This window comes from Hyla sarda, chromosome 1, assembly GCF_029499605.1.
Source record: "Hyla sarda isolate aHylSar1 chromosome 1, aHylSar1.hap1, whole genome shotgun sequence".
In the NCBI taxonomy this organism is placed as follows: domain Eukaryota; kingdom Metazoa; phylum Chordata; class Amphibia; order Anura; family Hylidae; genus Hyla; species Hyla sarda.
Window position 1 is genome coordinate 212,201,532 of NC_079189.1, and position 25,162 is coordinate 212,226,693.

Here is a 25,162-nt window from a genome sequence, read left to right on the forward strand (position 1 = left end):
TCTTCATTGTCACAATCAGTGGGAGTCCCAAAGTTTAGACCTCAACAAATCAAATGATGGCAAATTCTGTCTTCTTTGCTAGATGGGAAAATACGGGAAGATTTATCAAAACCTGTGTAGAGGTGGTGCATTTGCCCATACTAACTTATCAGATTCATTCTTTCATTTTTAAAAAGGCCTTTGAAAATAAAATAAGCAATCTTATTGGTTGCTATGGGCGTCTGCACCACTTTTTCTCTGCACAGGTTCTGACAACTCTCCCCTTGTTTTCCCATCTTGTAAAGAAGACATATTGGCATTGCCCTCACTTGTTTAGTTGAGGTCTGAACTTTGTGACATAGTGGGACAATAAGGAGGACACAGATGGAGTGTAGTGCTGCATCCACTTCTTTTCTGCACAGTGGGGCTCCCAGCCACAGGACTTAGCAGAAAACAGCCAACAAAACATGATTCGAGCCCTACTGGATGAGGCTGCACTGTACAACAGGGGATGCAGGGGTATAACAGTTCTGTGACTCAAAGGTCAGACTAGCAGCATGCCATCATTTTATGAGATAGGAATACCCCTTAAACAAATACCTTTATTTCTAGAAAATTACGTAGTGATGTTTTCACCAATAGATAGCTTAAAAAGTTCATAAAATAAATCGAAACAAGAGTAGAAAAAAAAAAAAAAACATGATTTTCTTACTTCTACCATGGTGACAGAAGAAAATGAGTTGATGGAAATCTTAACTATTGGAGTATGCTAAAGACTTGGTGAAACCCAAACAAGTCTCTGAGAATAATAAAGTGTCAGTTACAGGGATTTCCCTCTGACTAATCATTTGATATATTGCCAACAAAAAGCTTTATGAAGCAGCTAACAGAAACTTTAAAAAATACGTTTGGTAAATCGTGTGCCCTTGGATATCTTGATTGGTGTTTCCCCAACAGATAAAAAGAAATTGCCATTAAATACAAATTTCTATGCAGTTCAGAAACCCCTTACCATATAACAGGTCATCCGATTACATTGACTACATGTAACTAGTTGATCTCACCAGTTATATTATCTGGTCAGTCATTTTTAGGAAACAATATAAGGTTAAGAGTGGTGGCTCAACTGATAGGTTACTTAGGAATTTAGATTGTGAGCTTTAATGGGAACTGAAGGGAGGGATGACGATCTGTGATCAGTGCTGTAAAATATGATCAATAAATATAGACCTTTTTGTTTTCTTTAAGTGGATAAATATCAGTTCTGATCGAGTGTTGTACACACAGGTTTTCAGCTTGTTATAAGACACGGCACTTGTTTGTCCATCACATGACCATCTAAGCGTGTCGTCCTTTGGAAAAAAAATAATACCTATTCCTAATGAATGACTGCAAACAGAGATCTTGAAATCCATTAGAAATGTAAACAGTTTGTTGTAAAATTGTATAACTTTACATAATAAAAATAAAATAAAAAAATTACATTTATTTTACCTTGGCAGAAAATTCAGAGCACCACATCTATTAAAAAAAATATATCAATGTTTATTACTAGTATTTAAAAAAAAAAAACATCCAAAGAGAAGATTCCAAGTCACAAAACTGCCTAAGAAAAATCACAAAAAGCCTTAAAGGGGTACTCCGAGTACCCAGACTGCAGGACTTAAAAAACAATAACATGTACAAACCTCCTTACACTCCCCTGCTGCCTTAGTTATCCCCTTCTCCCGGACCTGTCGCAGTGCCACTCTGCTGTGACCAGTGATTTGCTGAGCTGCTCAGCCAATCACTAACCACAGTGGTATCCCGCCTCAGCCAGTGATTGGCTGAACATGTTTTTGACCCTCAGAATGTGGAACATACCGGGACTGGAGCAGCCATACCTAGGCATTGAGGAAGCGTAGAAAAGTATTTACATGTTGACTTTTTAAGTCCCCCAACCAGGGAATGTGTGTGTGCTGGCGAAAAACAATTACTGAACAGAATAATATAGTCTATACTAAAAGTCATATGTACTAGCAATACGGGACTATATGAATTTAAGTGACGATGAACCAAAAAAAAAATAACCATAAATTCTTTGGAGGAATTGGGTCTACCAAAAAAATAATTTTGATTTTCTAGCATATACACAGTTTAACCCCATATAGTGTTTTTTCAGGAAACACATTGAATCACTAATAAGAGTAAATTGTTGGCCAGGCTATTGGTGCAATGGCAGGTTCACTCATACCACACTTCCTATGCACGGGGGTTATCAAGTTTGATCCATTAATCCTTTTAGTGGGAACTTGAATTTGAAAGATCCCCATGGCCAGTTTATTTTTGTATGTGCCTTTATTAATAACATTCCATGATGTTATTCACCAACCTTTGCTGCTTTCTATCCTGGGGGTTGCTGTTTTTGTTTTGGGGACTTTCATCTGATGCCTAATCCACATATGTACTCTTATACTACCGGTGGCACTGCTGTTGCTGGGGGAGCTTCTGATGCTCATGCTCTACTGGCTCATAAAGAGGGTTGGCTGAATGTTTTCAGATTGAGGTTTCCAACCAGATAACATAGGAAGGAAGTATCTGTCCCGTATATACCTGGTATATTGTAACTCCCTTGTCTTCTCTCTGATCACCGATCTATATATATAAAACTCAACGTGTGTGTGTGTATGTATGTGTGTATGTTCCACAAAAACTTCCAAACGACTAAAGATATTAACATGAAACTTGGCACACATGTTACTTATATGTCAACAACAAACATAGGATAGGTAATTTAACCCTTACTCACCCCCATTTGCCAGGGGCGGGGTTTATGTTTAAAGTCCTATACAAGTCTGTGGGAAATATATGTTACTGCATAACTTCCAAACGGCTGGAGATATTTCGATAATACTTGGTCACATGTTACTTATATGTTCACTTAAAATATAGGATAGTTAATTTAACCCTTAACTACCCCCATTTGTGAGGGACGGGGGTTTTGTTTAAAGTCCCATGCAAATCAATGGGAAATGTATGTTCTTACATAACTTCCGTACGGCTGGAGATATTTCAATACCTGGTACACATATTACAGGTCGGGATATGAGGACGGGATGGGAGGTCGAGATAGGAGGTCAAGATAGGAGGAGGGGATGGTCGGGATAGGAGGTCGAGTTAGGAGGTCGGGATATGAGGACGGGATTTGAGGTGGAGATAGGAGGACGGGATAGGAGGACGGGATAAGAGGTCGAGATAGGAGGTCGGGATAGGAGGTCGAGATAGGAGGACAAGATAGGAGGACAGGAAAGGAGGTTGAGATAGGAGGTTGAGATAGGAGGTCGGGATAGGAGGTCGGGATAAGAGGTGGAGATAGGAGGACGGGATAGGGGGTTGAGATAGGAGGACGGGATTGGAGGTCGGGATAGGAGGACGGGATAGGAGGTCGAGATAGGAGGTCGGGATAGGAGGACGGGATAGGAGGTTGAGATAGGAGGTCGTGATAGGAGGTCGAGATAGGAGGTCGAGATAGGAGGATGGGATAGGAGGTCGAGATAGGAGGTCGAAATAGGAGGTCAACATAGGAGGACGGGATAGGAGGAGGGGATAAAAGGTTGGGATAGGAGGTTGGGATAGGAGGTCAGGATAGGAGGACGGGATAGGAGGTCAGGATAGGAGGTCGAGATAGGAGGTCGAGATAGGAGGATGGGATAGGAGGACGGGATAGGAGGTTGAGATAGGAGGTTGAGATAGGAGGACGGGATAGGAGGACGGGATAGGAGGTCGGGATAGGAGGTCAGGATAGGAGGTCGGGATAGGAGGATGGGATAGGAGGTCGGGATAGGAGGACGGGATAGGAGGACGGGATAAGAGTTTGGGATAGGAGGTGGGGATATGAGGACGAGATGTGAGGATGGGATATGAGGTTGGGATATGATGACGGAATAGGAGGTCTGGATATGAGGACAGGATATGGGGTTGGGATATGACAACAATATATGAGGACAGGGTTTGTAGTCAAAAGCTTCCTCCTCTGTTTATTTTCCTCCCCAACAAGGATTAGGAAGGAAAAACCGGGCAACGCCGGGTACTCAGCTAGTATGATATAAAACCAGTGCTATCTCTGACCACTCATAATAGCTTTTGCAAATTACTCTTCCAGCCCTGGCTCTCCTCCAACACTATACAATTCACCACTTCTGGCTCCAACTAATAGGTCCTAATGACCATATACCTGACCTTATATTTTAGCTGAAGAAATGTTCAATGCTATTTGTGACCTGGCTTAAGGGAAGGCACCTGGTCCAGATGGTGACCTAGGGTGACTGCCCCCTTCATTCCATGTACACATTCACCTTTCAGGACCAGAACTCTACCTGATACCCTTTATGGTGCTACATTTTGGTATTGCTTAACCCTGATTTAGGAATAATTATTTCAGAAGACTTAAAGGTAGGAAGACAATGTAATAGAGCAGCAGGAAACGCTAGCAGAATGCTTGGATATATAGGGAGAGGTATAAGCAGTAGAAAGAGAGAAGTGCTCATGCCGCTGTATAGAACACTGGTGAGACCTCACTTGGAGTATTGTGCACAGTACTGAAGACCGTATCTCCAAAAGGATATAGATACTCTAGAGAGAGTTCAGAGAAGAGCTACTAAACTAGTACATGGATTGCAGGATAAAACTTACCAGGAAAGGTTGAAGGACCTTAACATGTATAGCTTGGAAGAAAGAAGAGACAGAGGGGATATGATAGAGACTTTTAAATACATAAAGGGAATCAACACGGTAAAGGAGGAGAGCATATTTAAAAGAATAAAAACTACCACAAGAGGACGTAGCTTTAAATTAGAGGGGCAAAGGTTTCTGCAGTAATATCAGGAAGTATTACTTTACTGAGAGAGTAGTGGATGCATGGAATAGCCTTCCTGCAGAAGTGATCTCTGCAAATACAGTGATGGAGTTTAAGCATGCATGGGATAGGCATAAGGCTATCCTTCATATAAGATAGGGCCATGGACTATTGATAGGATTCAGATTATTGGGCAGACTAGATGGGCCAAATGGTTCTTATCTGCCGACACATTCTATGTTTTTATGACAAAGAAACATTAGATTGTTGCTCTTACAGGACTATTTCACTTTGATTACAAGCTACTTGCTAAGGTCCTGGCCAACAAGCCTAATAAAGTAATTCTGTCAATCATACATGGGCAGCAGGCTGAGTTTATGCCTATATGTCTATATTAGTAGGGTCCAAGCACGAGGGGAAGTTTTTTTTTAAAGGGTGGTAAGGGTGCTGGAAAAGCAAAGAGCCCAAAAAAATCTGGGCAGCAATGAGTTGTGCCTGTGAGAAGTAGTCATCGCAGTCTGGGTGGGAGGGAGAGAAAAGGGGAAAGGAAATCACTCAAATCATAGAAGACGTCACCTTTGAATCATTGTATTTAATTGTAGTATATTCACAGCATGGTTATACTCTGCAGAGTGCCAGTGCAGAACTATGGTCACTGTATAGGGGATATTATTCTTTGTTACTGTATATGTCATTGTGTGGAGATGATATTTTGTTCTAGTAAAGAAGTACTATTTGTTAAGTGTACGACTACATTATTAAGAGGTATACTAATATGGACTGGTGTTTATGACAGCTTAAATTATTGGAGTTGCAAGGTTATGCAGTTATGGATACAGGTTCTAGACCCCACAGAGCCCATTTTCATTATAAAATAATATGCAGGAACATTGTACTGCTGAGGCGTACCTAAGCCTATTGTGTTCCAAAATGTGTCTTTTATGGTTATACTGTTTTTAATACCATTTTGTTGGGGGGACAATCAGTCGTATGTCCCTAACACTCACCTTGGTATCATTTTATCATGGTCCTCGATCAGAAAAGTGTGGTACTCTGTCAGTACTGACTGATTAAAAGGGCTGTCCAGTATTAGAAAAATGCTGCTTATTTTTTTCTTTTTTTTGCAAAAACAGCACCACTCCTGTTCACAGGTAGCACTGCAGCTCCCATTCACTTCAAGCTCACATACAATCTTAAACAGAACCTGTGGACAGGAGTGATGCTGTTTTTGCAAAAAAAATAGGCAGCATTTTTCTATTACATTACAACCTCTTTAAGAAAGCTAGGGGTGGTGCTGGTGTATAAATGTATCCTGCAACTTGTGTCCTGTGTTTTTGCCCACCATTTTGCCCTGACTAATAATATGCAGGGGAGCACCAGGGAAACTGACATTCCAGCATACAGGAATAGCAGAGATACAACCCGTGAAATGACTAAAGAAAAAAGTTACTCCAACTTGACAGGTTGTGGCTCCGACCTGCTTAGTCATGGAGAGCATCGATTCCTTTGGCCTGCTGAATAGTCTGCAAAAGGGCTAATGTAAGCCGTAATATTAAGATTTATATAGTCATCATGAACCCTATTTAATGAGGGCTTTGGAGTCAGACTCAGGGATTAAGTTTTGGGTGGAGCTGGTAGAAATGCACCAACTTTAAATCTAGGTTGAAAATAGGAATATTTATTACATTCATATTATTAATATTGTATAAATAATTTCTTGCATGCGTAGCTTGTTGACCATATCCTCTTATAGGTGATGAAAAGCCTGATGTTACCATTTTACTACTGGAAGTTTGTTATTGGTAATTATTACACATGAGCCATTTATGAAGCAGTCAGAGCGGGAGTCAGAGTTGGGACAGAGTGTGGAAAAAGAGAGGAGTCGGAAGTTTGGCTTACCAACTCCAGAGCCTGGCATGTAGTAATATTAATTATATTATAATGTATACTATTATTGCTATGACATGATGGGCAGGGTTGCACAGAGTTGGGGCTCATGCACATGGCAGAGCCCCGTGCACACAGCCTGTATGGCTCCTTAGTACAAAGCAGTCGAGACTCTGTGCATTGCCATAGAGGCTCTGTAGAACTCCCATGATCATGACAATGGTCTGTAGTAGGGATTTTTATTGTAGGCTTGGATGTACTGAACTATTACAACCTTAAAGGGGTACTCCGCCCCTAGACATCTTATGCCCTATCCAAAGGATAGGGCATAAGATGTCTGATTGCGGAGGTCCCACTGCTGCACCCGGCATTCCTTTAGACTTGCATTGAGGGGACGTGGCCGTGACATCATGAGCGGGGCGCGGCTACGACGTCACAAGCCTCTGGCACTGCACCCGATGCTCTAACTGAACGCCGGGTGCAGCAGGAAGATTGCGGGGGTCCCCAGTGGTGGGTTCCCCCTGATCAGACATCTTAATCCCTATCCTTTGGATAACGGATAAGATGTCTTGGGGGCAGAATACCCCTTTAAAGCATACCTGTCAGATCCCACACAAAAAAAAAAGAAAATAAATAATAATATGTAACTCAGTATTTTTATGCCTTTATCACCTATATTTATTCTAAAAATACCACTTTTCATTATCTCACAGTGTTAGAAATCCTCTCAGGGGAAGGGGCATGTCCCTCCCTTGTGGTGGGAGGTGATTGGTGTATCTGGTCATGCAGCCTTGTCCATGAGTATGGACAAGCCTGATGCTGCTGCAGGACGGGTTAGTGTCCCAATAGGTGTGAGAACACCTAGTGGTGGGATTTTTGGGAGCCGTTTTCTTTATTAAATAATCAATATTTTTTAAACAGCCATATTACAAAAGGTCTTTAATTTTCACCTGTAAAAATATAAAACATTTTTGAATCTGACGGGGTAAATCAGAATTATCATGCAGGCAGCCTCAGTCTTTTCCCTGAGAGGACTGTCCCTCCTCCGTCTGGGAGAAGTCTGGGAGAGGACTGAGGCTGCCTGCAGGACAATTCTGATCCATGTGCAGAGAGCCAGTCAGAACGGGACGCTGTTGCTTGACCACACTCCCAGTGAGGAAGGGGAGGGAGCCAAAACACAAAATGGAGAATTGGGACATGACGTTGGCATGTTCACAAGAACTACGCAACTTCTGGCTGCTAATGCAGGGTAAGATTACTAAAAAACCATGGGGAAAAATAATAACATATTGGGCCAGTGGCAAATCTCCTGAAGTAGTTTTTAATTTGGACCTGAAGTGTTTGGCCGGATTACTCTTTAAAATTGAATCACCAATTGTTAGCTACCAAAACTGCTGACAGCCCCATAAAGGTGTTGATGGGGAGATCTTACATTAGGTTTTGGCCATGCAGCCTGTGTGACTGTGATAAACATTATTATGTGTCTGGGGGCTCTTTTACTTTACAGCATGGAGCTCCCTGCATTAAGAGCTTTCCTGACCCCGCCACTTGCGTACAACTGCAGCTGTAATGGTCTTCTGATTGGATGCTAGAACTGTCCATCAATATGTGAGAGGCAGGGCCAAGAAAGCTCTCGATAAATGGAGCTGGACTGAAGAAAAGCTGATCTTTTTGACACTTGATTCTTTATCTCTGTCATGCAAGCTGCCTAATCTAGACCTATTGTATGATTCTACTCCCATGCCAGGTGTCTTTCTGGTAGCTCAAAACTGCTAACACATTCCATTTTAAGGCCATTACTTTAAGAATATGGTGGAAAATTGGATCTTCTGAATGACGCTGATTTTCCAATGAGTACACAGTATTACCAGCACTGTTTAGAACATTTTGTTTTCCTGCGTTTCCTCTACCAAATAAGTAGACTGACCAAGGAACCTTGGTTCGGTATGGATTGGGAGGAATCGCTTCCAAGACTCCAAGATTATTCTGTAAGCCATCTGAGGTGTGGCACTTTAAATGCAGCAATACTGGGTTGAGTGTGATTCTTGCATTTTTACCCAACATTTTTTTTGTGGTTTTCACAAAAAGTGGGCACTTCTTTTTTCTCTTTTCTAAGGCCGAGAGATTTCTAACACCTAGATCTGGCCCTGCAGACTTCTAAAGAAGAACATGACACTGCTGATGAATGAAAGTATCATAGTGAGGAAAATGAGCCCCTTTAGCATCAGGCCTTAGTCCCCCTGTCCTTGTGAGTCACAGCCAGGTGAAGTGTATGCCAGTGTGCACCTTCATCTCTAGCTCTCACTTCAACCCAACTTATTTACTATAGACTCTAATGTAGTGCATGAGCCAGATTTAGAAGCTGGCAAGGCACTGGAGCATGCATGCTAGCAGACACTTTGGGCCCATAGTGATATAAACTTTTGACATGTCGGAACTATTTAAGGTTGCTTTATTTTGTTTACTTTCATTTTGACAAGGCAATTATTCTTGTTTTTCATGGTAAAAAATTGACATTTTCAATATCTGCTCCTGTCACATGTATGATAATGCCACAGCTTATGATAACAACTTCTTAAATACATTCATTGCATTGCGTATAATTTATATTATTTACTTTACATTCAAAATATAAAATAATGCTGTCTTTCAAAATGTTTGAAACTATTAACTTACTAAATGTTGTACGGAATGTCTGTAGTCGTCATCAGAGCTTCATACAGGACTTTACACTCTGTTGTACATTAAGAGAATCTAAAGAGGATCTGCCAAGGGAGAAGAACGTAACATTATAATGAAGTGTGTTCTTGTGTGACTCACATGACTGCACAATATAGAAAAGATCAACTCCTTACAAAACTGTCATCATTGGCATAACAGTCATTGAGATGTCCAGAAATTGTTTTTTTTCTGGGCAAGCAGCAGGAACAGAGTTATAGAATCACAAGACAACATACTTTATTGTCACTTAAAGTTGTTCTTGATACATTTTTGATACAAGCATATCTGTCAGAGCCTACAAAAAAATGTACCGTATATATATATATATATATATATATATATATATGTTACTCTGTACCTAATCCTTCATCACTTAACAGTGCCAGACACATTTTACTTATAAATGACTTACTGCGATGCTCACCTTCAGTTCCCCCATACAATGCTAGCCATTCAGGATCAGAGAGTGCATCCAAACAGTGACAGACACATTAGCAACCTTCACCTAGTAGTACCTTCACCTAATAGTACCTTTACCTAGTAGTACCACAATGTTGAATGACGAGTCAACCATCCGCAAAAAAAGTGGAACTACCACATGAAGTAATTTGTGTTAGATTACTTCTGCCTGGAAACTGATGAAGTCAATTTTTATTTGCAGGAATTTCTGAGCCAGCAAGATGGAGAGGCCATTTTTCCCGATGTCCAAAGTCATATAAACATTACTGTGTAAAGGGGAAATGCCGTTTTGTAACAGTTTTGAAAGAGCCTGCCTGTGTGTAAGTAGTTTTCTTTATTATAAAGATTTTATTTAAATGTGATTCTGCAGTATTCATTACAAAATACTGTATACTTCATATGCATATACAGTTTGACACCTCTCGAACGGGGCCATATTATAGATGTCTGCCTGTTTCATTTTTAACTACATGTCTACAGGTAGTGCTTGTTAACATGAACCATTGGTCTTTTTTTTATCATTTCAGCAGGTAGGGGGGGACTACATGCCTACTATGAAGGGGGGGGGGTAACTGGCTGGCTTCTTGGGGGCTACCTGGCTAAGGAGAACTGCCTTGCTAATAAGGGGCTAATTGGCTAATAGCTGGGGGGCTACCTGGGTAATAGGAGGACTACTTACTTACTGAGGGGACTACCTGCCTACCTGGGGGCAACTTTCCTAATGCGGGGAACTACCTGTATACTCTAGAGAAATACTTAAAGGAGGATTACACCTTCCTACTGCCAAATGGGGGACTACATGCATAATGGGAGAACTACATTCCTATGAACATACCTACCGGTAACTATTTAGGGAACTACCTTACCGCTGTAAGAGACACACTTAAGGGGGAACTTATTATTGTGACACGGTGGGTGCAAGGTATACTTATCAATTCATGACACCAGGGCACTGTTAGCCTATACATGTTCCGAGGTGGAGACCGCTTCTCCTAAGCCAGGCACGGGGCAATAAACACACCAATGCCGGGTTATGGATAACTGTCTTTTACTGAGGCAGGAGCAGATGGTAAAACACTTACATTACGGAGCAGAGTAAAAGGGATGCAGTTTAACCCTTGGGAGCCCTGTTGCCTTGCTGGGACTTATGGTGCTTTTCACCCACTAAAATTAGATAGACTTGAGACTTGGAGATTAAGAGATATCCCACACTGACTAGGATTCTGCTAAGGTCCAAGTACTGACACCGCCAGGGTATGACTCACCAACTCCTATAGGCGGAACACTTGCAGAATGGCGGGGCTGACTTGATTAAGAGCTTTTCTTCAGGCTTCCCTTGGAATCACCTCATACTTCTTCCACCTTCTTTTTCCACACAGCAGCTCACATGGAGCCCTGCTCAAGAGCTTAGCTAGCTCTAAAACTAAACTGGGCCACTCCTACCTTTTATACAGGGCAATTTGCCATTGGGTGGACAGGGTCACCTGGTTACTCTGCATCTCCTTCTTAAGGATGCAGTACACATATAATAGAAGAATACAGCTGTGGTGGCCCAGTACGGGAGGTGTTACCCCGTGCTCCTGCTGTTCTGTCTGGCAGCCTCCTTTAGTGTCCCCAAGGCCCCCTGCACTTGTTTCCCAATTGTAAATATGTTTTACCATGTAAAGTGTTAGAAAATGTAATGTTGCTTTAAGAATTATACCATGTGATATGTCATGTGATTGTTACCCAAGAGGTACCAGTGACCAGGTGATCCTAAGAGTGACCTATGGGCTCCTGCTAGACTCCCCCATATAAGCCCTGGGTGGAGCTAGCTTCTCTCTCTTTGAGCTCTGCTCTTCTGCTGAGGTCCAGTGCAGTCGTGCCTAATGTGTGTGTCCAGAGTGTTGGAGACCTCAAAGTCAAGTCCTGCAGCCACCATCAAGTCAAGTAAGCTAAAGTCACAGCTTTAGGAGTCAAGTCAAGTAAGTCCCTGTCATCTGCCAAGTCAGCGTGGTCTGCATTCAGTTGTCCAGTCCTACTACAAGTCCCAGCAAGCCTTTAAGGTCTCTGCATCACTGGTCTCCTCCTTGTGCCCTGGCTGAACTGTATAGACTTTACCAGCTGTCTACCCTCAGTAAAGCTACTGTTGTCCATAACTTGGTGTCAGAGTCTTTATTGCCCCAGTGGCTAGCCCAGGATCCAGCGGTATACCTTCGGGTGGTTATAGGCTAAACCACGCCCTTGCGTCACGAATACAAGAAGTTAATGCCATCTGCCCCTAGGGTAACAACATCTGCCCTGCATCACACACCCTGCCACAGGACAGCCTTTGGTGCTGGGACACCACACTATCTACCTAACAGGGGACCTACTTACCTACCTAGTTTTACGGTGCAGGACACCAAGGGGGCAGTATTGCCGTTTGGGAGACTATAGATAGGGAGATTGTATAGAGGTAGGATGCATGTCAGAAGAAGCCCTAGATGTTTTTCTGGCACAGTCTGCAGAAAAGAATCATGGATGGAAGAAGTCATCATGGTGGTTTAGAGAAGGAAAAAGAATGATTTCAAGAATATGTCACCTGTTAGTCACTGTTGAAATCTACTGCTAAGTTGTCACTTTATGGGTGAATATTAGTCTGGAGGGCCCAGTTCTGATTTTTGCTATGGGGCCCTATAAATTCTATGTTTGTCCCTGTCTGCAGCTGTTGCAAAACTACAATTCTCAGCATTACTGAACAGCTGTTGGCTCTCTGGGCATGCTGGGAGTGGTAGTTTGGCAGCAGTTAGAGAGCTACAGGTTGGAGATCACTGATATAAACTAATAAAGATAACAATATACTGTACATTAATAGGTATAATAATGTGCTAATAATAAGCAAGTGACAGTTATTGTTTTATACTAACTATGATATATTTGATTCTGTCTGGACGGTTGAGCATTGTGTCTATGAGTATGTGGCTTCTCCTGTGCAAAGAAATCAGGACACAAGCTTTTTGGCATGTACATTAGGTATTTGCAGCATGGAACAAGCATTTAGTGAGAAGCAAGGCTTAGAACAGAATGTTTCATTAGAAATAATAGTAGTCATTTCCATTTTCTTTTCTAGATGTGAACAGGGCTATACCGGGTCGAGATGTGAAAAATTGGACCTATTTTACTTGAAAGAAGACAGAGGACAACTTGTTGTGATTGGCCTCATTATTGCAATGGTGGCACTTATTATTGTCATCATTTCTATTTGCATTTGCTCCCAGTAAGATTTTTGAACTTTACTAGGACTCATCTTAAAATGTCATATTTACAAGAATCTTATGTATGACCAGATAGCAGCTAACAAATGTACTGATAATATTGAAAATTCATCAAATGAAACTATTGTTTGTGAATTGATTAGAGATGAGCGAAGTTACAGTACTTCGATTCTGCACGAACCCCGCGGCACAGCGGTTGTCGACTTAGCCTGCTCTGCAGGCTTCATCACTAATTTTCAGTTCTCCCTGAATTAGTGGTTACAGACACGTTGCTATGGTGTATCCCATATTTTGCACACACATAGTAGAGCACACCCTGTATAGCAGCAGCATGGTCAACATTATAAAGCAGTATGGAACAGTGGGAGTTGTGAATCAAGGTCTGTATTACTTTTTCTCTGCAGTCTCTTTGTCTGCCACTGTCTCTACTAGTCCAGCTACTCCCCTTCTCTCCTGCAGCATGGTAACCACTTTCAGCATCTAAGTGGCTAAACAGCTGTGATCCAAGTTATATCCAATCCTTGCTGCTGAAACCCTACATATAAAGCAGGATTTATTTTCTTATTTCAGTTTGGCAACTTGAACAGGAAAATATGCTATGCATTCATACTGGTGATGAACTGGGAGAATGATAGTCACTGTTATCAATTTAGGGGGAGATTTATCAAAACCTGTGCAGAAGAAGAGTGGTGCAGTTGCCCATAGCAACCAATCAGATTGCTTCTTTCATTTTCCACAGGCCTCTAAAGAGGCCTGTGGAAAATGAAAGAAGCAATCTGATTGGTTGCTATGGGCAACTGCACCACTCTTCCTCTGCACAGGTTTTGATAAATCTCCCCCTTAATTATCGAAATGTGTTGATTTAAAAATCTGTTGCAATACATTGAAGGGGTTTTCTGGGATGTATTGATTGCCTAGTCTTAGGATCAGTAACAGATGGTAGGGGTCTGACCGCCCCTGTGGCCTCTTCTTCTCATACCAGTCACAGCTCTGTACATTTGATGGTGGCTTTACCTGGTATTGCAGCTTTTCCCATTAGCTTGGAAACCTCTGTAAAGCATCTCTGTCATTTATACAGACTTTTTCCATGTTGTCCAGACATGACAAAAGTTCAGATCGTACCGGGTCTCACTCCTGAGACACGCTGAGATCATGAGTTATACTCAGGTGAAGCACAAGGCACCACACTTTCCTCCATGACCAGTTGCCCAATCAGAAGGTTAAGCTCCATTATAGTCTATGGATCACATCATGGGATCGGGCGGGTGGTTAGCCGGCAAGTAAAGTGCACTGCTGCTTGCTTTACCGTGCTACTTCTCGGCAGGAGTAAGACCTGCTGGGATCTACATTTTTGACAGGTTTTCCCAACATGTTAAAAGTTTGTATAAATAACATCCTAGTATATGGATATTGATGAAAATAATGCATTGTGGTTGGAGCTGCTTTTAACTATATTGTATCCTTTTAACAGTCACTGCAGAAAAGCACATAGAAGAAAAATAAAAGGGAAGGAAATGGAAAGCCTTAGTAATGATCCCACAGGGAAAATGGAAGAAACACATTTTGCCTAAAGGTAACTGGTTTGGTCTTTATCTTTCCTTCTTCTGAATTTTTTTTTCAGATTTCAGAGAAGTTACCAATTGATCTCTGGCATGATCTGTGGCCTAATCAGGGCGTCCATTGATAGAATTGCAGATCTGTCATTTAGCATGAATGATTCTGTAAGGACAGCAACTAATGGTGACAGAAAAAATACAAGGCAGACAAATGTTTAAATATATAAAGGACATTTGGAAAGTCTTCAGACCCTTTCACTTTTTTCACATTTTGTTATGTATCTGCCTTGTGCAAAATAAAAAGGAATCATGTTTGCCCCATCATTCTGCACTCAATACCCCATAAAAACATACAGGGGCATTTACTAAGGGGTTTAGTCATTTTTTTCTGACTATTTTTGGCGCAAAATTGTCGCAATTACGCCTACCCTATAAATTGTGCGACTTTCCCTAGCAAGAGCTAGAAAGTTAAAAAAAAATTTCCCGCTTAATTTACGCAAGTTTTCAGTTTTTACTTGCAGTGGTCAGGAATTTATTAACTGAGACAGTCGCAGTTGCGCAATAAACTGTCGCAACGGCCGTAAAAATTGACTAAATTTACTCCAGCTCCAACATGGAGCAGGAAAAGCTACTGCCGCCCGGGCTCCGACATACTTTCTCCCCGCTACCCTCACTGCGCTACCGGGACACTACAGTGATTTACATCCCACCCCCCTCTCACCTGCCAGCGCCACACAACTCCCATCTGTCTGCTGTTGCAAGACTACAAGTCCCAGCATGCCCTTACAGTGAGGACACGCTGGGAGTTGTAGTCTTGTAGCAGCGGGAGCTGAGCGGCGCGGGCGGGAGACAAGGGGGGGGGGGGTAGCGGGGAGGCCGTATGAGGAGCCTGGGCGGGAGACAAGGGGGGGTAGCGGGGAGACCGTATGAGGAGCCCGGGCGGGAGACAAGGGGGGGTAGCGGGGAGACCGTATGAGGAGCCCGGGCGGCTGCACTGTAATCTCAGCCTGGGCTCCTGCCCTGAGAGCCATAGGCTTTGGCTGTCAGGGCATGCTGGGTGTTGTAGTTTTGCAACAGCTGGAGGGCCACAGTTTGCAGACCACTGGTGTGTGGTCTGTAAACTGTAGTCCTCCAGCTGTTGCAAAACTAAACAGCTGAAGGGGACCGGCGAAAATGTTCACTTACCCTTCCGAGGCTCCAGCGACGATCGCTGACGGAGATCGTCGCGCGGCAGTGACGCGCGGCAGTGTCGCGCAGCGCTGGATCCTACGGAAGCCGGTAAGTTGCCCAAGCTTCCCAACCAGGGTGCCTCCAAATGTTGCAAGACTACAACTCCCAGCATGCCTGGACACCCTTTGGCTGTCCAGGCATGCTGGGAGTTGTAGTTTTGCAACAGCTGGAGGCACCCTTGTTGGGAAACACTGGCCTAAAACAGTGTTTCCCAACCAGGGTGCCTCCAGATGTTGCAAGACTACAACTCCCAGCATGCCTGGACAGCCATTGGCGGTCCAGGCATGCTGGGAGTTGTAGTTTTGCAACAGCTGGAGGGCCACAGTTTGCAGACCACTGGTTTGTGGTCTGTAAACTGTAGTCCTCCAGCTGTTGCAAAACTAAACAGCTGAAGGGGACCGGCGAAGACGTTCACTTAACCTTCCGAGGCTCCAGCGACGATCGCTGTCGGGGATCGTCGCGCGGTACTATCGCGCGGCAGTGTCGCGCGGCACTGTCGTGCAGCGCTGGATCCTACGGAAGCCGGTAAGTTACCCAAGCTTCCCAACCAGGGTGCCTCCAGATGTTGCAAGACTACAACTCCCAGCATGCCTCGACAGCCTTTGGCTGTCGAGGCATGCTGGGAGTTGTAGTCTTGCAACATCTGGAGGCACCCTGGTTGGGAAACACTGTTTTAGGCCAGTGTTTCCCAGCCAGGTTACCTCCAAATGTTGCAAAACTACAACTCCCAGCATGCCTAGACAGCCTTTCACTGTCCAGGCATGCTGGGAGTTGTAGTTTTGCAACATCTGGAGGCACCCTGGTTGGGAAACACTGTTTTAGGCCAGTGTTTCCCAACCAGGGTGCCTCCAGATGTTGCAAGACTACAACTCCCAGCATGCCTGGACAGCCAAAGGCTGTCTAGGCATGCTGGGAGTTGTAGTCTTGCAACATCTGGAGGCACCCTGGTTGGGAAACACTGTTTTAGGCCAGTGTTAACCAGCCAGGTTGCCTCCAGATGTTGCAAAACTACAACTCCCAGCATGCCTAGACAGCCTTTGACTGTCCAGGCATGCTGGGACTTGTAGTTTTGCAACATCTGGAGGCACCTTGGTTGGGAAACACTGTTATAGGCCAGTGTTTCCCAACCAGGTTGCCTCCAGATGTTGCAAGACTACAACTCCCAGCATGCCTGGACAGCCTTTGACTGTCCAGGCATGCTGGGGCTTGTAGTTTTGCAACATCTGGAGGCACCCTGGTTGGGAAACACTGGCCTAAAACAGTGTTTCCCAACCAGGGTGCCTCCAGATGTTGCAAAACTACAAGTCCCAGGTTGGGAAACACTGTGCCCGGCCTCCGCCCCACCTTACTGTAAGGGCATGCTGGGAGTTGTAGTCCTGCAGCTGGGGGCAGCGGACAAGCTTGTCACTTGCCCACACATCTCCTGCACCACACAACTACAACTCCCAGCATGTCCTTACTGTAAGGGCATGCTGGCAGTTGTAGTCGTGCGGGGCGGGAGATGTGTGAGCAGGTGATAATAAATGTACTAACCCATTTTTTTTGTTTTCTTCTCATTTCAGATCCGTGTATCCTGTGGACTCCTTCGGATTCGGTGGACTACTTCGATGACCAGCTTTTTCTTTGTTTGATTTTAATAAAATGGTTAACGAGGGCTTGTGGGGGAGTGTTTTTTGTAATAAAAATTTTTTAAAACCTGTTGTGATTTTTTCTTACTTTACTAGACAGGCTTAGTAGTGGAAGCTGTCTTAGAGACAGAGTCCATTACTAACCTGGGCTTAGCGTTAGCGACAAAAACAGCTAGCGCTAACCCCCTATTATTACCCCGGTACCCAACGCCACAGGGGTGCCGGGAAGAGCCGGTACCAACAGGCCTGGAGCGTCAAAAATGGCGCTCCTGGGCCTAGGCGGTAACAGGCTGGCGTTATTTAGGCTGGGGAGGGCCAGTAACAATGGTCCTCGCCCACCCTGGGAACGTCAGGCTGTTACTGTTTGGTTGGTATTTGGCTGAGAATGAAAATAGGGGGGACCCTATGCGTTTTTTTTTTTTTTTTTTTAATAAATAATTAAATATATTAAAAAAACGCATAGGGTCCCCCTATTTTTATTCTCAGCCAAATACCAACCAAACAGTAACAGCCTGACGTTACCAGGGTGGGCGAGGACCATTGTTACTGGCCCTCCCCAACCTAAATAACGCCAGCCTGTTACTGCCTAGGCCCAGGAGCGCCATTTTTGACGCTCCGGGTCTGTTGGTACCGGCTCTTCCCGGCACCCCTGCAGTGTTGGGTACCGGGGTAATAATTGGGGGTTAGCGCTAGCTGTTTTTGTGGCTAACGCTAAGCCCGGCTTAGTAATGGACTCAGTCTATAAGACAGCTTCCACTACTAAGCCTGTCTAGTAAAGTAAAATAAAAAAAAACACAACAGGTTTGAAAAAAAAATTATTACAAAAAAACTCCCCCACAAGCCCTCGTTAACCATTTTATTAACATCAAGCAAAGAAAAACGCTGGTCGTCGAAGTAGTCCACCGAATCCAAAGGAGTCCACAGGATACACAGATCTGTAGAAGAAGTAACCCAAAAAAAAAAGTGTAAGTACATTTAGGGAGAAAACAACTGTGTTAAAAAAATGTAATAAACACACACACACTAAACGCCGTTTACCACTTCTGAGCCATGACTACAATTTACAGTGATCCCTCAACTTACAATGGCCTCAACATACAATAGTTTCAACATACAATGGTCTTTTCTGGACCATCGTAAGTTGAAACCAGACTCAACATACAATGCTACAGACAGTCCAGATCTGTGAAACGTGTCAATGGCTGGAAGAACCAACCAATCAAAATGGGCATTCACTGGTAAAACCCCTGTATTACTGAAGTGTATGCACTGACTGGTGTCTGGTATTACATGTTCTGTACACTTTACCTGTATCAGGGTTAGCTGCTCTTTTGGACACCTGGTGAGGGTGACTCCATTACTTGTTTGGGACATTGATTGTACTGTACAGGACCCCTGAGGAAGCTCCTGTCCTCTACATAGACCAGTGTTTCCCAAGCAGGGTGGCCCAATCTTTTGCAAAACTACAACTCCCAGCATGCCCGGACAGCCTTTGGCTGTCCAGGCATGCTGGGAGTTATAGTTTTGCAACAGCTGGAGGCTCCCTGCTTGGGAAACACTGACATAGACAGTAATTTACAGCTCCCAGCAGATCTTTATTACTTTTATATGTAAGGATTTGCTTTATCTATATTAGTTATCTACTTATTTTTCTTTGTCACTTTTTCCTATTTTTGGATGACATTTTGGTGCCTTTATAACCAATTACCACGTTTCCATAGAGTTATGGTCTCAACATACAATGGTTTCAACTTACAATGGTTTTCCTGGATCCAATTAATATTGTAACTTGAGGGACCACTGTAGTTATTGAATTATTTAGATGTGGTGAAAAAGCTAAAAAAAAACTCAAAAACAAAAGATCCATAAGGAAACCAGCAGCCAAACCTATTCAGACAGCAGGAAAAAGGAACAGACTATTTTTTCTACTGCATGAAGTAAATTTCCCACTTTTGCCTATGTGTGCCAAATTTATTAATGCCGTGCAACAATTTAGTAAATTTGTCGCACATAGTCAAAAATGAAGTAGAAAAAAACAGGGTAAAAACCAGACTACATAGTAAAAGATTAGTAAATGCCCCTCATAGTGAAAACAGAATGTTACAAATCTTTCCTAATTTATTGAAAAGGAAAAACTAAAATCTTGCATTGACATAAGTATTCAGACCCTTTATTCAGTACTTAGTTGAAGCACCTTTGTCAGGGATTACAGCCTCCAGTCTTCTTGGATATGATGCCACAAGGTATGTACACCTAGATTTAGGGATTTTCTGCCATTGTTCTCTGCAGATCTTCTCAAGCTATGTCAGGTTGGATGGGGACCATCTGTGGACAGCCATATTCAGGTCTTTCTAGAGATGTTTAAGTCAGGGCTGTGGCTGGGTCCCTCAAGGACATTCGGGGAGTTGTGCCTAAGCCAGTCCTGTGTTGTCTTGATTGTCTGCATAGTGTTATTATCTTCAGCCCAGTCTGAGGTCCAGAGCACTAAGGATTAGGATTTCTCTAACAATGTCTATGTTCTTTGCTCAAGATTTCCTTCAACCCTAACAAGTCTCCCTGTCCCAACTGCTGAAAAACACCCCTCAGCATGATGCCCCCTCCATCATGCTTCACTGTAGGGAAGGTATTGGGCAGAGGAAGAGTAATGCCTTGTTTTTCCCGGACATGAAACTTGGAATTGAGACCCAACAGTTTAATTTGTTGAATTAGATTTCATCAGACAAGATGTTCTTATTTTTATTTTTATTTTTTTTAGCAAACTCTAGATGAGCTTTCATTTGTCTTTTACACATGAAAGTCCTCTTTCTGGACACTCTGTTATAAAGCCCAGATTGATGGAGTGCTATGGTGATGGGGACCTTCTGGAACTTTCTCCCACATAGGATCATTACCAGGACCTGGTGCTCAGTCAAAGTGACCTTTGGGTTCTTGTTACCTCTCTTACCATGGCATGACAAAATGAGAAAAAGTGAAAGGGTCTCAAGACTTTCCAAATGTGTTGTATGTACCATCAGTCAGCATCTTTCAAACCAACATACAAAGTCCACCTCCCCATGCCCCAGGTGCACCGAAAATGTTGGACATGGTTTAGCAATAGTGGAAGAAACACTCTGTCCCTTGATAAAAGAATGGTTATCTTCTTTATGTGTAATATGTCATTTAGGCCATCATATTCATTTGAAAAAAATTGGATCAATAGTTCTTACTCCTCCTAAGTCATTACTCAGAATTAGTGAACATAGAAAGCACACACTTATTTCATCATTACAGAAGCAGTCCAGGAAAAAAAGGATTTACCTTATACATAGCAACATAGGGTGGTATTAAATAATAAAATGAAGGCTTGTGTTGTACCTGGCATGCATATACTTTCTGCCATCTTGATTCTTCTTTCCTTTCTGATATAATTTACTACTCCTGCCTATACTTCCCATGATTCCTCAAAGTTTGCAGAAAGTGGAGGCAGAGTCTCATCACTGTATTAGCTCTAAATGGCATCTAAGTGCTATAAGTGACATAGATCTTCCTTCCCCTTACATTTTAGAGTATTATTCTGCTCTTACACACTGAAGATCAGGCTCCTTCACAAGCAAAACACTAAAGTTTATCAAGTTTACCAAGAAAAAAAAAAAACAGGAGAAGAAAGACTCCATAAAACTTACTTATATATTTTTTGATGCAGAGATTAAAGAGTACCTGTCATCAAACCATATTTTCTAAACTAACTCAGGCAATATTCCCTAACTACACCTAACACTCCTCCTGCCCTTACATTTTTTTCTGAGCTTTAAAAAGCTGTGTATCATACCTTTCCCCTTGCTCACAATGTGTGCGTTCCCCAACAGGCGTGATGTCACTGTACCTTGCCATGCCCTGCACGCACTTCCTGAGTTTGGTCTCCTGCCAGGCCAGGAGGAGACCAAACTATCTGTGGCCAGTTTTTCAATCACATTAAAACATAAAGGTTGAGAATTTTAACAGCAAGAAAATAGCAAAGTTTCTTATAATTACATAAGGAACAATATATATATATATATAAAAAAAAAAATTGTTGATAGATGATTTTGTGCTAGTCCCAATGGCAAATAAGGTCATGTCAGTAATTTAGACCAGCTGGATATGTGGAATTAAGGGCAAAAATCCACAATTCTTCTCTCTTAAAAAATAGCCTCCTGTGATTTCCCCCTCCCCCATCCCAACTAGGTAGCACACCATGAAACCCTTTTTTACTGTAACATCTGCGCTCCGAGCCAGACACGCTGGCCGTGAGCGCTCTCTTGTCCCATCTGCCGGCAGGGCTGGGATTTGCATCACGGGAAAGGGCCTACATGTGAATCCCAGCCCGTCACTCACCTACCTTGTCTTCCTGGCCTTGCAGCCCCGGCAGGCGTGCCCCCAACTCCTAGGGCGCGCTTGTGCTGGAGCTCTTACATTTAAAGGGCCAGTACTCATTTAATTAAGTGTTCACACCTGCACCCTGTCTTTACGTGTCAGCTACTCCCTTTGTTCCCTGCCGAATCTTTGTTGCCTTTGTGCCCTAGAGAAAGCTACTGTGTTTCTGTGTTCATGATTTCTGTGTACCAGATCCTTGTTCCGTTATCTAACCCTGCACCTGTGCCACCTGCCTTGACCTACTGTTACCTTGACCATGTCTTGCCAGTTTCATTTTGTGCCACGCCACATCCCAGCAACCTGTGTGGACGATTCGTGCCAGGGGTAGCGACCTGGTCGCCGTCTGCCACAGCAAGACCATCCCGCTTTGCAGTGGGCTCTAGTGTAAACCAGTGGCACCTTAGACTCTGCTCCCTGGCATAGCTCACGTCATCATCCACACAGGCCCGGAGGATCCACCGCCTGCCGTGACCCGTTACATTTACTAAAAACCACCAAGAAAGGTCCCCTGAGGGTCTTAGGGCATCATATATGTGACACAAAATTCCTTGGGGATGTTACTCCCCTCAGGGATAACCCTGACTAAAGACTCCCAAAATATATCTATATATATATAAAACTCAACGTGTGTGTGTATGTATGTATGTGTGTATGTTCCACAAAAACATCCAAACGGCTAAAGATATTACCATGAAACTTGGCACACATGTTACTTATATGTCAACAACAAACATAGGATAGGTGATTTAACCCTTACTCACCCCCATTTGCCAGGGGCAGGGTTTATGTCTAAAGTCCTATACAAGTCTATGGAAAATATATGTTGCTGCATAACTTCCAAACGGCTGGAAATTTTTCGATAATATTTGGTCACATGTTTCTTATATGTCCACTTAAAATATAGGATAGTTAATTTAACCCTTAACTACCCCATTTGTGAGGGTCAGGGTTTTTGTTTAAAGTCCCATGCAAATCAATAGGAAATGTATGTTCCCACATAACTTCTGTACGTCTGGAGATATTTCAATACCTGGTACACATATTACGGGTCGGGATATGAGGACGGGATGGGAGGTCGAGATAGGAGGTCGGAATAGGAGGTCGAGTTAGGAGGTCGGGATATGAGGACGGGATAGGAGGTGGAGATAGGAGGTGGAGATAGGAGGACGGGATAGGAGGTCGGGATAGAAAGACGGGATTGGAGGTCGAGAAAGGAGGTCGGGATAGGAGGTCGAGATATGAGGATGGGATAGGAGGACGGGATAGGAGGACGGGATAGGAGATTGGGATAGGAGGTGGAGATAGGAGGACGGGATAGGGGGTTGAGATAGGAGGACGGGATAGGAGGTCGGGATAGGAGGATGGGATAGGAGGTCGAGATAGGAGGTCGGGATAGGAGGACGGGATTGGAGGTTGAGATAGGAGGACGGGATTGGAGGTCGAGAAAGGAGGTCAAGATAGGAGGTCAAGAAAGGAGGATGGGATAGGAGGACGGGATAGGAGGTCGAAATAGGAGGTTGGGATAGGAGGTCGGGATAGGAGGTCGGGATAGGAAGATGGGATAGGAGGACGGGATAGGATGTCGGGATAGGAGGTCGGGATAGGAGGACGGGATAGGAGGACGGGATAGGAGGACGGGATAGGAGGTCGGGATAGGAGGTCGGGATAGGAGGACAGGATAGGAGGTCGGGATAGGAGGACGGGATATGAGGACGGGATATGAGGACGGGATATGGGGTTGAGATATGACAACAATATATGGGGATGGGATTTGAAGTCAGAAGCTTCCTCCTTTGTTGATTTTCCTCCCCAACAAGGATTAGGAAGGAAAAACCGGGCAATGCCGGGTACTCAGCTAGTATGCAAATAAAACTTAACTTTTATTTCATTTGAGAAAATAAGACTTTGTGCTCAGTGGCCACAAGGTGGCAGTGGAGTATTAAAATTACAGCACTGTGCATACACGTTCTGATGAATGAATTTTAAACCATGCTTTTAAGCACTTGTAATATAGGCTGGATGTATATAGTTTATACTATCAGCTGACTTGTAAGTACCAGCATTCCATATACTAATATTGGAACCCATGTCACAGTGCTGCAATAAAATATGAATCCTCCTTACTAACTTTTTGCCATTAAATCGCTTTTTCAAAGGGCGCCATTACATTTACATCTGATCTAGCACCCTATCATGCCGAAATATCAGAAGATTCTTCATTAGGTTGTTCTCATCTCTACATAAACTGATAGAAAAGCAACTCATTTGTAAACCTACCTTCAATTGTTTTGTTGCTCAAAACTTGTTTTCTTACATGTAAAGAAGGATGGCTTCAAAAGTCAAGAAGGAAACAAGTGTGTGCTATCGATGTTCCCTAGTTGTGATGGATCCAGATATGCGTTATGAGTAAAGACTAAGGCTGGGTTCACACAGAATTTTTCAATACATTATTTGATAATTATTATGCTCCAAAATATAAGCTGGAAAACATGTGCAATGCAAACCAGTTGTTTTCAATGGGAATACAGTAATGGCTGTAAATGTTGGCACCCCTGAAATCTTTCAAGAAAATGAAGTATTTCTCACAGAAAAGATTGCAGTAACACATGTTTTGCTATACACATGTTTATTCCCTTTGTGTGTATTAGAACTAAACCAAAAAAAGGGAGGAAAAAAAGCAAATTGGACATAATGTCACACCAAACTCCAAAAATGGTCTGGACAAAATTATTGGCACCCTTAATTTAAAGGGGTACTCCGGGGGAAAACTTTTTTTTTTAAATCAACTGGTGCAAGAAAGTTAAACAGATTTGTAAATTACTTCTATTAAAAAATCTTAATCCTTCCAGTACGTATTTGCTGCTGAATACTACAGAGGAAATTATTTTCTTTTTTGAACACAGAGATCTCTGCTGAATCACGAGCACAGTGCTCTCTGCTGACATCTCTGTCCATTTTAAGAACTGTCCAGAGTAGGAGACAATCCCCATAGCAAACATATGCTGCTTTGGACAGTTCCTAAAATGGACATAGATGTGAGCAGAGAGCTCTGTGTTCCAAAAAGAAAAGCATTTCCTCTGTAGTATTCAGCAGCTAATACGTACTGGAAGGATTAAGATTTTTTTATAGAAGTAATTTCCAAATCTCTTTAACTTCCTGGCACCAGTTGATTAAAAAAAAAAAGTGTTCCACTGGAGCACCCATTAAATATTTGGTTGCACACCCTTTGGAAAAATATCT

At 43.0% G+C, this 25,162-nt stretch overlaps 1 protein-coding gene across 2 annotated transcripts in view; it reads left to right on the plus strand.

The window, feature by feature from the left end:
• BTC (betacellulin) overlaps positions 1–25,162 on the plus strand; it is a 60,313-nt gene that overhangs the window by 29,792 nt on the left and 5,359 nt on the right. For both annotated transcript variants that reach the window (XM_056568198.1, XM_056568206.1), the window contains exons 3-5: positions 10,083–10,200; positions 12,972–13,118; positions 14,588–14,689. In XM_056568198.1, the coding sequence (XP_056424173.1) occupies positions 10,083–10,200; positions 12,972–13,118; positions 14,588–14,687 (365 nt within the window). In that variant the 3' untranslated portion in view covers positions 14,688–14,689. The remainder of the gene's footprint in view (positions 1–10,082; positions 10,201–12,971; positions 13,119–14,587; positions 14,690–25,162) is intronic.